Source organism: Mobula birostris, chromosome 24 (assembly GCF_030028105.1).
Source record: "Mobula birostris isolate sMobBir1 chromosome 24, sMobBir1.hap1, whole genome shotgun sequence".
NCBI classification, from domain to species: domain Eukaryota; kingdom Metazoa; phylum Chordata; class Chondrichthyes; order Myliobatiformes; family Myliobatidae; genus Mobula; species Mobula birostris.
This window is the reverse complement of record NC_092393.1, coordinates 59,180,938-59,198,503: the sequence shown is the minus strand read 5'-3', so window position 1 is coordinate 59,198,503 and position 17,566 is coordinate 59,180,938. Positions and strand designations below refer to the sequence as shown.

At 40.4% G+C, this 17,566-nt stretch overlaps 1 protein-coding gene across 1 annotated transcript in view; it reads left to right on the top strand.

Moving 5' to 3' along the window:
• Positions 1 to 728: 728 nt before the first annotated feature.
• The window catches only part of LOC140187106 (sodium-coupled monocarboxylate transporter 1-like), a 74,065-nt gene continuing 57,227 nt past the window's right edge, over positions 729 to 17,566 (top strand). The window contains exons 1-5 of the mRNA XM_072242059.1: positions 729 to 874; positions 1,647 to 1,708; positions 6,008 to 6,147; positions 10,665 to 10,730; positions 12,244 to 12,295. Coding sequence (XP_072098160.1) covers positions 729 to 874; positions 1,647 to 1,708; positions 6,008 to 6,147; positions 10,665 to 10,730; positions 12,244 to 12,295 — 466 coding nt within the window. The remainder of the gene's footprint in view (positions 875 to 1,646; positions 1,709 to 6,007; positions 6,148 to 10,664; positions 10,731 to 12,243; positions 12,296 to 17,566) is intronic.

Below are 17,566 nucleotides of genomic sequence, written 5' to 3'. Positions count from 1 at the left end.
GAACACAATGTTATTAGAGCTGGATTCAGAAAATCAAAGGAGATGAGCATGGGAACCCATTAGCAAAGAGGTCAACAGTAGTTGGAACCAGATGGTGGGTGAAGGGCCACTGGGAGGGAGAATGTGTAAAGTAGGTGAATGGAACCAGGAAGGGGACAAAAATGGATGAAGGGGAGATGGGGAGAGGTTGTGGAAAAATAGGACCATAAGGCATAGGAGTAGAATTAGACCTTTCAGCCTACTGAGTACCAGAGGACCAGAGCAAGATCAGAAAGGGGTGGGGGGAGGCATTACCTAAAAATTAGAAAGCCATTGAGTTGTAGACTATTCATGGATAAATATGAGCTACACTTTATAACATATATCTTACATTTCATTACACTTGCATCATGTTTATATTATATGTAATGCACATTATATTTTGTAGCCAGCTTTCCATTTCAGCATTCAGGTTAACAACAAAGTGCTATTGACAGAAAAGTCTGATTAATGACGAAGACCAACCAATAGAGATAGTTTATCAAATCATAATGAAACAATGGCTGATTCAATTTCATATTGAAAACAATCTTGAAACACCTTCAGAAATATTGCTTTGGGCTAATTTTCAACAAAAGAACAGCCAGCTAATCAATCTTGAACAATTAAGTATGAACCTTTAGACTTCTTATCAGATTTATTGGTTTCATCTGTCCTTTTGAGCTCTGCCTTTGTCAAAAGGAGCAGTCATGGTTGAGAGCAATGCCTTTCAAGTCTGGGATTATGTGGTTTTTGCTGCTATGGTGCTTGTTTCTGCAGCAATTGGATTGTTTTGTGCTTTTAAAGACAGAAGGTCTGGACAAGAATCAACTGAAGAATTTCTAGTGGGAAACAGGTGAATACACTTTGGAAGCTTCTCATAGCAAACTTTGTTAAATCTATTATCTCTTGTAATAAAGTTTTTGCAAATTGCAAAAAGAACCAATGATTATGCCTCGGCGCCTTTACTTAGGAATTTGCGGAGATTTGGCATGATATGTAAACTTTGATAAACTTCCATAGATGAGTAGTAGAGAGTGTATTGATTGGCTGCATCACAGTCTAACATGGAAAATCATATAAACATTAGTGAATATGCCCATGGTTAAAGCCCTCCCCACCACAAGAAACTGCGCAGGAAAGCAGGGTCCATCATCAGGGACTCTCACCACCCAGGACATGCTCCCTTCTTGCTGCTGCCATCAGCCTCATGATTCACACCACCAGGTTCAGGAACAGTTACTACCCCTCAACCATCAGACTGTTGAACGAAAGGGGATACCCTCTCTCAGCTTCACTTGCCCCATCATTTAAATGTTCCCACAACCAATGGGCTCACTTTCAAGGACTGTATCCCATGTTCTCAAAATTTATTGTTTATTGATTGATTGATTTATTCTTTCTTTCTGTTTGTATTTGCACAGTTTGTTGTCTTCTGCACGCTGGCTGAATGCCCAATTTAATACAGTCTTTCATCTGATTCTGTTGTGGTATTATTCTATAGATTTATTGAGTATACATGCAAGAAAATGAATTTCAGGGTTGTATATTGTGATATATATGTACTGTACTTTGGTAATAAATTTACTTTGGACTTTGCTTAAAGTGTTTTTCTTTTTTTTTAATAGACAGATCTCTGCATACCCAATTGCTCTTTCTTTGGCTTCAAGTTTTTTGTCTGCCATAACAGGTATCTGTATATTTCACTGTGAAAATTATATTGATATTACATTGTAAATTGCTAATTATTATTGAAGCTAGTCTGTAAATATTATTACGTACCCCGTAACTGGGTTGCCAAACCAGCAGAAATGGATCACTCAGTTGGAGTCTGGATTACTAGAACTAAGAAAGTTTTATTAAAGAAACAAGCAACACAGTAATCGAAAGGATAATAAATGCAACAGTTCAGCAATGATAAACACACATGTGCACAGAATTAAGATAACAGGATCAGTCAAGCTCTATCGTTGTCTAGGGGTAAATGACCAATTTCAAAGTGACACAAAGTCCAGTTCAATTTAGTTCAGTTCACAGTAATCGTTGCCATGGTGATGGACAACGTGGGGGGAGGGAGAGAGAGAATGAGAACGACTGATCATTCAAAACGGCTTCCACTCACAGACCTGCAATATTGCTCACAAGCAGCTTTCGGGCGAGTCCTTTGTGATGTCATCTGGGGTCACCGACTGTGACCCCTCCTCCAGATGCGGTCGATCCTCTGCAGTGAACCTGGCACCCAAGCAAGGGCGGACACACACCGGGTTCCCGCTGATCGTACCTTTCTACCCTGTGCGTCTAAGGCTGATCCCGCGATCAGCTGTCCAAGAGCTTCCCACCGACTTGTGAGAGGTGCACCACTTCCAGGGTCTCGTTACCTCGGAGTGTTGTGTGTGTTGCCTTAGCGAACCTGTCCCTTTTTACCTTCCTGCTGGGGTATCGCCTGTCCATTACTTCAGACAGTTCAGGGTTCAAAGGGGGAGCCGCTCTAGACAGCTCTCTCTCCTGTCCCTTCATTACACATCTCCAAATCGCCCGTTCATCACTTCAAACAGTTCAGGGTTCAAAGGGGGAGCCGATCTTGACAATACCCAGACTGATGGCTCCTTCATTAACACCTCCAAATGCTGCTTCATTGTATGCCTTATCTCTCCCTCCCCTGAGGACAGGTGGCAGACCAACTGCTGATGCCACTGGTGCTAGCCCAGGCCAGCAAACATCTTAATTTATGTGTATTCTCGTCACAATATGCTAAACTGATTTTCCCTTGTTATTAAAATGTACTTTTTCTTTTGCAAATATTAAGTATAAGATTAATTGTCTCATGTGTGTCAATGTGTTGATGACAACTTGGAGCTCAACCTCTGAACTTGTGCAAATGTCAGCTGGTGAATGGAGACCAATAACTTAAACTGGGGTGATCTTAGTTTTGGGGTGGAGGAGATACAGGTTGATCAATTTCCCCTTTGTCTTTAGATCAGCTCTAATCCAGCAAGAAACCCATAAAAAGACTTGGCTTAACTATCAGAAAACAGCAGAACTTGTTTAATAAGAAAGACCAGAACACCAGCAACTAATTAGCCAGAAATGCGAGATGGATAAGATACTCTATGCTCTGAGGGAAGAGAATCAGCTTTATGTGCACCTGACAATGTCCAAGAGGAAGTTGGTAACCTGAGTACTAACGCAAGAGGTTCTGAAATGCTGGAAATCCAGAGGAACATACACAAAATGCTGGAGGAATTCAGCAGTTCAGCCAGCAGCTATGGAAATAAATAAACAGTCGATGTTTTGAACTGAGATCCTTCTTCAGGACTGGAAAGGAAGGCAGACACTAAGAACTTGCTCATAACCGTGCATAGATTCCTCAGTAGTATCATGATCCCAACTAGCTGAAAGTCAAGGATGGTGGAGAAACTTATTAAGGAATGAGCAGTGATCAGTATCTGTTAGAAAGAACACTTTGTACATGATTGCTTTCTTAATTTTATCAATCGAGATAGTCCTTGGAACATCATTCTCCAATTTGGCCATGCAAAGAAATACCTCTCTATCTTGTAACTGCTTTACGATGGCATTCAAGTCATCACTGTAACTAGTGGGTCTACAGCAGATTCAATCTCAGTGCTGATTATTGTTAAACAAGATTATCCCAGTTTATAAGACTTTTGACCATAATGCCAAAGATGGGAAATAATTGACAAGAGACACTGAATGGGATGTGTTATAATGTGCAAAATATTTCTTTAAATTAATTTTTCAAGACCTATGTTATTACTGGACAGGCTAGTCTTTATTTTCCACACCTTTTTGCCCTTGAGAAAGTGGTAGTGAACTATTTTGTTAGACCAATATAATGCTTCTGATGAAATTCTTCTCACAGTGTATCTGGGTTTCAGGATTTGTGTCCAGTGATGGAGGAGCAATATAATATACCGTGTTTCCTAGCCAAAGTGGTGTGTAATTTTGGAGCAGAACATGCAGGTACTGCTGTCCCATGTGCTTGAATCCTTCATCTTGATGGTAGAGATCACATCAAAATTATTTGAATGCATTCAAAGAAAACACCTAACTCAGCCTGAAGAGATTCAACATTACATCTAAAAACTAGGAAGTCATTGCACTCAATAGATACACCTGGTACACATGGAAGAAATCTGTTCAAGAGGGAGCTGTGTTACATGAGAATTACCTTTGTTGTGCTGCAGAGAGCAAGCGGGAGTGGTGAAAGGAGAGACTGAACAGCCAAAAGACCCAACAACTAACCACAGCCACCACTTTCTCTTGCCCACACTGCACCAGAATATGTGGATCCCATATCGGCCTCTACAATCACCCGAGGACCCACCAGGAGCCAACCCCTTAGGAAAACATCATACTTGACTTGAATGATCACACTACCTTGGTAGAGATCATAACTTGGAGAGTTCGGTCATGGTGATCTAGTTATGTAACTTTTATGTATTTTGTTGATGGTACACCTTGCTATCATTCTGTGTCTCTATAGGAAGGAATAGATGTTTAAGGTGACAGGTGGTCTTAAGGTATATTCATCATAATCATAATTCTGTGTCATGTTGCATGATGTGGGTGATCACGGCCCATGACCATGATTGTTTTTGGCAAATTTTTCTACAGAAGTGGTTTGCCATTACAGCCTTCTGGGCAGTGTTTTAACAAGATAGGTGACCCCAGTCATTATGAATACTCTTCAGAGGTTATCTGCCTGGTGTCATTGGTTCCATAACCAGGACTTGTGATATGCACCAGTTGTTCATTCGATCATGCTCTACCTGCTCCCATGGTTCATGTGACCCTGACTGTGTGTATGGGGGGGCTGCTAAGCAGGTGCTACACCTTGCCTAAGGGTGAGTTGCAGGCTAGCAGAGGGCACCTCCCTTGGTAGAGATATATCTCCACCCTGCCACCCATATTAAGATAGATAAATCAACAGGGTTCAATCAAGTGTATCGAAGGATGTTGTAGCAGCTAAACAAGAAATTGCGGAGGTCCAGCAAGGATCTTTAGTGACAGGTGAGGTAATGGAAGACTGGAGGATGTCTAATGTTAGGAGGGCTATAAGGATAAACCAGCGAATTACAGGCTGATGTGCCTGATATCAGTGGTGAAAAAGTTAATGTACTTTGTACAAGATTCCGAGTGACAAGGTCTTCCAGCATTTGAAGAAAACGATCTTTGACTTTTGGTGTGAGAATTGTGCCTAACATATTTGACTGAGTTTATTGAAGAGGTAACAGAAGACTCAATAGGCTAAATGGCCTGTTTCTGAAGTTTAATTATTCTGTGACTTTAAAAAAAAATCTGGAAATGGTTTCACGAATCTTGAGAATAACTGTTCCATGAACAATTTTTCATCTAGACCAAAGATTGCTCATCACCAGCCCCCACTTTAAATATTCACTTCCTTCATCTCTAGTGCATTGTGGCTGGAATGCTGCCCATTTACTTAATGCGGTACAACAGTCTGCTAAGGTCTCTTCTGAAACCTTCAACTCCTACTGCCCAGAGGAACAAGGATGGCAGGTATATGTGTATAGGGTCAGAAACCATCCAAATGTAGTCATGTAACATTATTTCCTCTTTGTCATTGGAATAAAATCCTATTCTTACCTACCTAGAAGCACCAGAGGAATATATGTTGCTGTTCAGTGGCTCAGCATGGATTAAATGGGTCAAAGAGCCTGTTTCTGTGCTGTACTTTTCTATGACTATTCAAGCAGAAGAGCCATCAACAATTCATTACAGACAGTTACAAGTAAATCTGACCTTGTTATCAGCACAAACTGCAAGATTTTATTTAAATATCTCTGCTAATAACAATTTAGAAAAACTGAATATTTACATGCTTAGATGATACAATAAATTTTACATTCTTAACATCAGGTAACACAATTACAATAAGTTTATAGTCATATGAAAGTGTAAAGTACTATTTTACTTAAATGAGTCTTTTCTAACCTTATTACAGTGATTGGAAATCCAGCGGAAGTATACAGCTTTGGGATGATGTTCCTGATGTTTGGTGTCACTTGGTTGATTACAATGATAGCCACTACTCTGATCTACATTCCATTGTTCTACAGACTAAACTTAATTAGCACTTATGAGGTAAACATTTTTAATTTTCATTTTGTTTTCAGATGTGATTGGTAGGTGGGAAGCCTTCAAAGGGGAAATTTTGAGAGTGCAGAGTTTGTATGTTCCTGTCAGGATTAAAGGCAAATTGAATAGAAATAAGGAACCTTGGTTCTCAAGGGATATTGCAACTCTGATAAAGAAGAAGAGGGAGTTGTATGAAATGTATAGGAAACAGGGGGTAAATCAGGTGCTTGAGGAGTATAAGAAGTGCAAGAAAATACTTAAGAAAGAAATCAGGAGGGCTAAAAGAAGACATGAGGTTGCCTTGGCAGTCAAAGTGAAGGATAATCCAAAGAGCTTTTACAAGTGTATTAAGAGCAAAAGGATTGTAAGGGATAAAATTGGTCCTCTTGAAGATCAGAGTGATCGGCTTTGTGCGGAACCAAAGGAAATGGGGGAGATCTTAAATAGGTTTTTTGCGTCTGTATTTACTAAGGAAGTTGGCATGAAATCTATGGAATTGAGGGAATCAAGTAGTGAGACCATGGAAACTGTACAGATTGAAAAGGAGGAGGTGCTTGCTGTCTTGAGGAAAATTAAAGTGGATAAATCCCCAGGACCTGACAGAGTGTTCCCTCGGACCTTGAAGGAGACTAGTGTTGAAATTGCGGGGGCCCTGGCAGAAATATTTAAAATGTCGCTGTCTACGGGTGAAGTGTTGGAGGATTGGAGAGTGGCTCATGTTGTTCCGTTGTTTAAAAAAGGATCGAAAAGTAATCCGGGAAATTATAGGCCGGTGAGTTTAACGTCAGTAGTAGGTAATTTATTGGAGGGAGTACTAAGAGACAGAATCTACAAGCATTTGGATAGACAGGGGCTTATTAGGGAGAGTCAACATGGCTTTGTGCGTGGTAGGTCATGTTTGACCAATCTGTTGGAGTTTTTCGAGGAGGTTACCAGGAAAGTGGATGAAGGGAAGGCAGTGGATATTGTCTACATGGACTTCAGTAAGGCCTTTGACAAGGTCCCGCATGGGAGGTTAGTTAGGAAAATTCAGTCGCTAGGTATACATGGAGAGGTGGTAAATTGGATTAGACATTGGCTCGATGGAAGAAGCCAGAGAGTGGTGGTAGAGAATTGCTTCTCTGAGTGGAGGCCTGTGACTAGTGGTGTGCCACAGGGATCAGTGCTGGGTCCATTGTTATTTGTCATCTATATCAATGATCTGGATGATAATGTGGTAAATTGGATCAGCAAGTTTGCTGATGATACAAAGATTGGAGGTGTAGTAGACAGTGAGGAAGGTTTTCAGAGCTTGCAGAGGGACTTGGACCAGCTGGAAAAATAGGCTGAAAAATGGCAGATGGAGTTTAATACTGACAAGTGTGAGGTATTGCACGTTGGAAGGACAAACCAACGTAGAACATACAGGGTTAATGGTAAGGCACTGAGGAGTGCAGTGGAACAGAGGGATCTGGGAATACAGATACAAAATTCCCTAAAAGTGTCGTCACAGGTAGATAGGGTCGTAAAGAGAGCTTTTGGTACACTGGCCTTTATTAATTGAAGTATTGAGTATAAGAGCGGGAATGTTATGATGAGGTTGTATAAGGCATTGGTGAGGCCGAATCTGGACTATTGTGTTCAGTTTTGGTCACCAAGTTACAGGAAGGATATAAATAAGGTTGAAAGAGTGCAGAGAAGGTTTACAAGGATGTTGCCGGGACTTGAGAAACTCAGTTACAGAGGAAGGTTGAATAGGTTAGGACTTTATTCCCTGGAGCGTAGAAGAATGAGGGGAGATTTGATAGAGGTATATAAAATTATGATGGGTATAGATAGAGTGAATGCAAGCAGGCTTTTTCCACTGAGGCAAGGGGAGAAAAAAACCAGAGGACATGGGTTAAGGGTGAGGGGGGAAAAGTTTAAAGGGAACATTAGGGGGGGCTTCTTCACACAGAGAGTGGTGGGAGTATGGAATGAGCTGCCAGACGAGGTGGTAAATGTGGGTTCTTTTGTAACATTTAAGAATAAATTGGACAGATACATGGATGGGAGGTGTATGGAGGGATATGGTCCGTGTGCAGGTCAGTGGGACTAGGCGGAAAATGGTTCGGCACAGCCAAGAAGGGCCAAAAGGCCTGTTTCTGTGCTGTAGTTTCTATGGTTTCTATGGTTTTTTAATTTCTTTTATCTTCTGGCTCAGTGCTGCACAACCTCTTAAGGGGATGTAGGATTTCTAATCCAAATCACTTCTGAGGGCCACTAACAGAAAGGTGTTTTACTTTAATTATACTTTGCAGATGCTGACACAGTTTGTCATGTTTTAAGACACAAGTGGTGGTTCTCATTGATGCATTCATCAAATCCATACTAATATTTTTAACCTTGTAAATGGCCTCAGCATTACCCATGAGCTAGAAATCTCCAGGTGAAGCAGCATCTGTGGAGATAAGAAGATTTAAAATTCAGGTCAATGACTTTGACATTTTGGCAATGTTTCCGCTTCGCGGATTTTGTAGACCTGCTGAGTCTTTCCAGTATTTTCTGTTTATATTTCAAATCCCCACATCTGCAGTAGTTAGTTTTTTTAAAGTACTTGAGCATTTCTCGGATTGTTGAGAAGAAAGAGCTTTATTTCAATGAAAGAACTAAGGCCCAGTGGTTACTAGCACTGATGGAGCTCTGAGACAAACGGAACTTCTGAAGTAAATGCAAAAGCCATTCAGAAAAGTTGCGATGAAAGCACCTTTTTCTTAGAAAACATGGATATTCATACCTCCCCCCTCAGAATACAAGCATTTACCACTTCCTTTAGTGGAGAAGCTAGATGCTACATCTTCCACAGCACTACTGGTGATATCTAAGAAATCACTACTGTCACAGAATGCTTCTCTTAGGGAGCTGGGAGCTGTCCTTGGATTTCCCAGACCTACATCTGCATCCTCTGTTGATATTACAGAAAATTAGTAAGCCATATTAGTATGGAATTAGACAGCCAATTTCCATTTCAGCTGCATGACTGTTGATAGCCCTACAACTGGATTAGCTCGAATAGAGAGTGGTTAGAATCTAACCATTAGGTGGACTGAAGTGCATCTTGTAGGGTGGGTTAATTGTGCTCTGTAGGTTAGATATTATGCATCACAGCTCAAGTTAATATGGAAGAACTTTGAAACAGACTTCTTTGTGACTCCAATATTCCCAGTGGGAATTGTATGTCCTGAATACTGTGCTTGTTTAATTGCCTTTAATTTTAGATTTCTCTAATCGGTAATATGTATCACCAGCATTGTCATCATAATATGCTGCATATATATACCGTTGGCCTTGGCGGATTTAAAATATGGAAGAAAATGTTGAACTTGAATGGGTCAAGGACGGTGGAAGCAGACAGTTCAACTGCCTTTGTTCCTGCCATGTGCTTAGAGACGGAGGCTACCACTTTGTGGAAGTGTTTTCTATCCTCCATTTTGTCAGATGGAGTTGCTTTGCTTTCTGTGTTTTAAAGTAGACACAATGATGTTTCAGGTAATCTGCTGGACTGGAGATCATTTCCAAATAAGAAATTTTTGTGAGGTGTTCTTTGATGTAACATAACATGTAAGTTTGTGAATGTTGGGGGTTGGTGCCTGCCTGGAGTGATTCGAGCTGGTTACTGAAGAGAACAACCATAAATTACCCACTGTCACTTGTTGGAAAGAGGGCAATAAATGGATGCTGGCCTAGAGCAAAGCCAATAAAAAGGTGTTAAAGGTCAATCAGATGACCTACAGCCAATGACACTGGAATGCAATATTTGAATTGGTAAGGAACGAATATAAAAGTGGACACTTCGAGTGTGCTGTCAGTGATAACTCTCAAGAGATCCACCATCGCAAGGAAGAACTCCCATGCCGGGGGCTGCGGGAGGAAAGGATCATTCATTTGGCCGACAGAGATCCCTTATTTCAGTGTTATAAATTGGACAAGTGGTCTGAGTGAGTATTGGTACAGAGGAGACAGTAGAATTCATGTTCCAAGCTGTTGGCGTGGGGTCAACATAATTACGTTGCCATTTGTACAGAGATAATAAAGTGCCAGCTTCGATTATTTACAAGTTGCATAGTGAATTTCCTAAACTAGTTCCATTGACGAACGGTCCACACATACTGTGGCCACTAGAAAGCATTCTAAACAGTTACATGTATATATATTTGTTATCATCACCATTATGTACTGTGTCCTATGATGTAAGCAATCATGGTCTCATGACCATGATTGTTCTTGGCAAATTTTTCTACAGAATTTTCTACAGAACTTTGCTTCACTTGTTTCACTATTGCTAAGCTAGTTTGTTAGTTCTCTATCGTTATATAAGATCATTTGTCTTTGCTGGTTTCGTCATAAAGGATTGTATGTAATTTTTTCAATTTGGAACTCAGTGTACAGTATTTGGAAATGTGTCATACAGTGTTGAATCCTTTACTCATTCTCTTAGCGGTTTTGCTTTGTTTTTACAAGTAAACCGTGCAGTAAAATTAAAAAAATCAATTATATTTTCACAGTACCTTAATAGAAGATTTGGTCAGATGGTGAGATATCAAGTTGTTTGTTGCTTCATGATATATATGGTAAGTTCAAAAGTACATTTAAAAATGTTCTTCAAATTCCATGCAATTGCAATTGGGTTTTGATATTTGCAATTTCATGTGATTTTTGTGCAGTTCCTTTTGGCATCTGTCTGGTATGTGGATGGTTCATACATTACTGATGCCAATTACTTGTCTTGCTGACAACTTCTGGATTCTTAAATTTTCTCTCGACGAAATGTAATGGCAAATTCTGTCTAAGTGATAAGCAACTGTGCTTTTATTAGAAAAGTAGTGGTTTTCTTTTTTTTGTTTCACTGGTACTTACTTAAGTGCTAATAATCACCCTCAGAGTGGAGGAGCAACTTTTCATATTCCATCTGGGTACCCTCCCACCTGATGACATGAATATCAATTTCTCCTTCTGGCGAACTAATTCCTATTCCACCCCCACCCCATTCCCCACTCTGACCTTCTAATTCTTCTCACCTGCCTATCATTTCCTCCTGGGTCCCTTCCCTTTCTCCTATGATCCACTCTCCTCTCCTATCACATTCTTTCTGTTCTACAGTATGTTTAGCTCGTATTCCATTAAGAGAGATTGTATCATCTTCTAGACGTCCAGATAAATAATACCCAATCTTACAAAATTCTTCAACAGCATCTATTGTAGATTCCAACCATATGCTCAATTCATTATTTAAATGATAAGATTGAAATAATGGACCATTTCCATCTTAGAATTGTTGGAAATTGTGACATAGCTGAAAACTGTTCATCTCATTGTGAAGATCACTTGGTCTGTTCCATCTGTGCCATTTTAACGAAAGATAACCCATTACAGTTTCCAGCATTAAGTCCTTTGTTCCTCAGGCTAGGGTTCAAGTACACATTCCATTACTGCTTACATGTGAAGAAGGTTTCTACCTTTACCTGCCTGCAGTGTTAGAGGCAGAAACATTAGAGACTTTTAAGGGACATTCAGATAGGCACATGAAAATGAGGAAAATTGAAGGATGTGGACTTTATGTGGGCAGAGAGGATTAGTTTAGTTGCCTATTTGATTACTAATTTAATTGGTTCAGCACGTCACTGTGAGCTGAATGGCTTGTTCCTGTGCTGTACTGTTCTAAGTTTACCACCTTTCAGTGAGTGAGGTCCAGATCCCTATCATCCTCTGGTTGAAAAGTATTTCCTATTCTCCCCTCTATCAATGTTCTTGGCTTTTGACTCCATTGCTAAGGGAATAATATTTTCTGTTCACCCCCCCCCCAGGCCACTCATAATCTTATGTAATCCATCAGCCTTCTCTGTTTCCCCAGTTTATCCAATCTTTTGTCATGGCCTCAAATTTCATGTCCTGAGAACATCATCCATGAGCTGATTAAGTGTTTCCTGTTTGTATCCTAACAAAATTGAGCATTTTAACCAATGAATTCTTTTTAGACCTTTAATTATACTAAGAAAAACTAATTATGTCAAGTGGATATAAAACAGATCCTTATTGTGTTATTAATTTATATCTTAGGTAATATTATTTTCTTTTACTTTCCAGTTCTTTTATCTTGGCATTGTCACGTATGCACCATCATTAGCACTAAGCCAGGGTAAGTGACATTTTCTTATATTTTGTTTAAATGAAAGACTACAAGTCATGCTTTGTGGATAGCACACTTCTGAGTCAGAAGCATTAATGTTCGACTTCCACTCTAGAAAAATGTGGACAAAGTTCAGTGTACCACATTGAGTGCTGCACTTTTGGACGTGATGTTAAGGTGAGCAGGAAAGTTCTTCCTTGAGTACTGGCCAACATTTATCCCTCAGTGAATATGACTAAGTCAGATTACCTGGCCATTATCACTGGCAGGAGCTTCTATCATGTTTTCCATTTGATGGAAGTGACTTAACTTCAAAAGTGTGTTGGATGCACAGTGCTTTGAGGACATCCGGAATAAATAATATACATAATGTAATTTCATTTCTTACATATATTAAGATATTCTAAAGTATTCAAGTTGGTTGGCTTGTGTCAATAATTCTATATTTTTGAGGGGTGGGGGTATTTTTATTGGTATTGTTTAATGTGTTTTTACAGTAATGTTGCAGGTCATCAATCATATTTGTTGGGGTTTCAAACTTTGCAACATAAATTGAATAATAATAAATCTTTTAAATAATAGTTTTTTTCTTTCAGCTTGAGGAGGATCAACAAGAGAAAGTTCAAAATAAATTTATTAGCAAAGTACACATATGTTTGCATATTCAACCCTGAGATTCATTTTCTTGTGGGCATACTCAATAAATCCAATAACCATAGTAGAATCATTGAAAGACTGCACCAACTTGGGGTTTCAACCAGTGTGCAAATACAATAAATTGTGCAAATACAAAAATAAATAATAATAATAAATATCGAGACCGTGAGATGAAGAGTCCTTGAAAGTGAGTCTATACATTGCGGGAACATTTCAGTGATGGGGCAAGTGAAGTTGAGTGAAGTTATCCCCTTTGGTTCAAGAATCTGATGGTTGAGGGTAATAACTGTTCCTGAACCTGGTGGTGTGAGTCCTGAGGTTCCTGTACCTTCTTCATGATGGCAGCAGCGAGAAGAGAGCATGACCTGTGTGCTGGGTGTCCCTAATGATGGATACTGTCCTGCTTTCCTGCAACAATGCTCCATGTAGATGTGCTCAATGGTGGACAATGTAGAGGATTAATATGCTTCCCCTTTCCCAGAACAATATTCAGACTGATAGAAAGGTTCCGAGCCCAGGCTCCTTAATTCAGTAGTTGGTATAATGAGATGAATACAATTACAGTGTTACAGCAGCTAATACGTCTGGGTGGATTAATGTCCTGCAATGCTACGTAGAAGAACTCAAAGCTGTTGCTGCATGAGGATGAAAACAGATTTAGCTTTGATCCTGTTTTTCCAATCTATTTTGGGAATTATAAGTCATAAAGGCAAGTTGAACACTGGCAGCTAATGCATTCTTTATATTTTGATGTTACTTAAATCTAGCCTTCATATGACCTTTGATCTCATCTATAATGTTATAAGTTGACATCATCTGCCTTTCCAAAAGGCAAGCAGTGCAAACTGCTACTAAGTAGACAAGGTGAGGAGGTCCTGAAGAGAGATTATAGGGAGCTACCATTGGCAGAAAGGTGTAAAACAGGACCTCCAGGGTAGTAATCTCTGGATTTCTGCCTATGCCACTCAGCAGTGAGGGTAAGAACAGGGTGATTTGGCAGGTTGCTCGTCCATCGTTGACGTCAATGAGGACCTTGACACCATTATGATGGTGTCGAGACCAGCGCATGATTTGGATTTAAGTGAAGGAGAGTTGTGCAGCATCAGCCTCACTCTCTCTTCCCAATTCCCATCTGGATCCGGTGACAAGACAGAGTCTAGACGGCTGGAGATGGGTCTAGGCGCAGTGGATGACCAGGGCGTCTTCTGTGTCTTGTCCTGCTCTACACATTCCACGACGCTTGCAGAGACCGCCTTCTTGACTGTTGGACCTTCCATAGGTCTCGTCTGCTCAATCTGCCGGAGTCTGTCTTCACATGCTGGGATAGACAACTCCCTATCACACCGAGGGTTTGAGACCCATCGGCTACCCTCATCTGGTTTAGCCGGCTTGTCGAAGCTGTTGCCCGGGGTGTGGCCGCTGTCGCATGCAAACAGCTACGGGGAGCCACAAGTGAGAGCTGAGTTCCAGGTGGGGACCAAAGGTGGACTAACTGCCCTGAAAAGGACACGACATGTTCCCCCACCAGAGGTGCTACCCCTCCCTGACACCCCATACACTTGGCAGGTGAATGCGTGGCTGAGGAACTCGTGCAGGGGGCAGGGGTTCAGGTTTATAGACCATTGGGATGTCTTCTGGGGAATGTATAACCTGAACAAAAGGGACGGTTTACACCTGGACCCAAGGTGGACCAATATCCTTGTGGGCGGGTTTACTAGAGTTGTTCAGGATGCTTTAAACTAATTTGACAGGGGGATGATAACGCTGAAGATGAAGTAGTTGGTTTACAAAGAAAGTCAGTGTATAGTGAGACTCCTAGCAAGGAGAGGCAGATGATAGGGCAACATTGCAATCAACGGGATGAGTTGCAATGTCAAAGGTGGACAAAATCCAAAAGCGTGAACATAGGAATGAAGGTGTTATATTTGAATGTGCAGAGTATATGGAATAATGTAGATTTACTTGTAGCACAGTTACAGATTGGCTTGTATGAAGTTGTAGACATCACTGAATCATGGCTGAACGAAGATTTTAGCTGGGAGCTTAATGTCCAAAGATACACATTGTATCAAAAGGATAGGCAGGAAGGCAGAAGAGTGGCGTGGGTCGGAAGGTGTTGAATTATTGTGGGTAGATCTAAGGAGTTGCAAGGGTAAAAAGACCCTGATGGGAGTTATATACAGACCACCAAATAGTAGTAAAGATGTGGTCTACAAATTTCAATGGGAGATAGAAAAATCATGCCTAAAGGTCAATGTTACAATAGTCATGGGGGATTTCAATATGCAGGTAGATTGGGAAAATCAGGTTGGTGCTGGATCCCAAGAGGGGGAATTTCTAGAATGCCCACAAGATGGCTTTTTAGAGCAGCTCATGGTTGAGCCCATGAGGTGAGTAGCTAACAGGATTGGGTGTTGTGATTAGAGAGCTTAAGGTAAAAGAACCCTTAGGGACAAGTGATCAAAATATGATCAAATTAATCCTGAAATTTGAGAAGCAGAAGTTAAAGTCAGACATGAGAGAAGAGCTGACCAGAATTGATTAGAAAAAAACACGGGCAGGGATGACGGCAGAGCAGTAATGGCTGGAATTTCTGGATGCAATTCGGAAGGCACAGATACATACTTAGCAAAGAGAAAAAAGTATTCTGAAGGCAAGATGACACAACTGTGGATAAAAAGAGAAGTCAAAGCTAACATAAAAGCCAAAGAGTGGGCATATAAAAGCAAAAATTAGTGGGAAGTTAGAGGATTGGGAAGCTTTTAAAAACCAACAGAAGGCAACTAAAGAAAGTAATTAAGAAGGTAAAGATAGAATAAGAAAGTAAGCTAGCCAATAATATTAAAGAAGATACCAAAAATTTTGCCAGCTACATAAAGTGTAAAAGAGAGCCTACAGTGGATATCGGACCCCTGGAAAACAATGCTGGAGAGGTAGTAATGGGAGACAAGGAAATGGTAGATGAACTGAATAAGTATTTTGCATCAGTCTTCATTGTGGAAGACCTTAGCAGTGTGCTGGAATTTCAAGAGTCTCAGAGGTCATAGGTGTGTGAAGTTGCCTTTACTAGTGAGAACTTTCTTGGGGTTGAGAGGCTACTGAAGGACATAGACAGATTAGGAGAATAAGCAAAGAAGTGGCAGATGGAATACAGTGTTGGCAAGTATATGTGCACTTTGGTAGAAGAAATAAAAGGGTAAACTATTTTCTAAATGGAGAGAAAATTCAAAAATCTGAGGGTCAAAGGGACTTAGGAGTCCATGTGCAGGATTCCTTAAAGGTTAATTTGCTGGTTGAGTGGGTGGTGAGGAAGGCAAATGTGATGTTAGCATTTATTTCAGGAGGAGTAGAACATAAAAGCAATGATATAATGTTAAGACTTTATAAAGCATTGGTGAGACCTCACTTGAAATATTGTGAGCAGATTTGGGCCCTTATTTTAGAAAGGATGTGCTGACACTGGTGAGGGTTCAAAGGAGGTTCATGAAAATGATTCCAGGATTGAGTGGCTTGACATATGAGGAGCATTTGATGGCTCTTGGCCTGTATTCACTTGAATTCAGAAGAATGAGGGGTGACCTAGTTGAAACCTATCAAATATTGAAAGACCTTGATAGAGTGGATGTGGAGAGGATGTTTCCTCTGGTTTGCATCTAGGACTCGAGAAAACAGCCTGAGAATAGAACAGTGTCCTTTTAGAATGGAGATGAAAAGGAATTTCTTTCGCCAGAGAGTGGGGAATCTGTGTAATTCGTTGCCACAGGGATGTGGGGAGAGGGCTGGAGATTGGGACTGAGAGGAAAAATGTATCAGCCATGATGAAATAGTGGAGCACAAGAGGTCTAATTCTGCTCCTATATCTTATTACCTTATTATGTTTTTTTCCTAACACTTGTGGTCCAGCTGAGGATTGTCAGTCTGTCAGATGATGCATTTTTTTTTCTCTAACGGTTGTGAGATTTTGGAAATTTCTTTGAATATTTTGAAGATAAAGTTTATAAGATTTTATTGCAAGCAAGGGAGTGAAAAGGTACAGTGGGTAAGCTGAAGTGTGGAGATAACAATCATTTCGACCATGATCCTATTAAGGTCTCGAAGGGCTGAATCGCCAACTGCTGCTCCAAATTTGTATGATCATACAAAAGGCAGTATTTTCTGCAGTGCTTATCTCAGAGTAGCAAAGGGATTAGTCAACATTGCAGTCATCGTCACACCTTGGGTAAGAAGGCTATGGTTATTTTTTTCATTGCATTTTTTTACATATTTGTACTCCGATCTATCTATTTATATCTATACGTATCTATATAAAGGACATCCTAAGGTTCCTACTGGCTTCAAAAAGGCATCAATAATATCAGTGCCCAAGAAAAGCAGGGTGACGTGCCTCAATGACCATAGACGGGTAGCACTTGTATCTTCTATAAGGAAGTGCTTTGAGAGTTTACAAGTGACTAGAATTAATCCATGTCTGAGTAAGGACCTGGACCTGCTGCAATTCGTTTACCACCACAACAGGTCTACAACAGATGCAAGCTGCTGTTTATCAATGACAGCTCAGTATTCATTACTGTTTGCCCTCAGTGTTTGTTATGAAGTTCTAAACCTGGGCTTCTCCAACCTCCC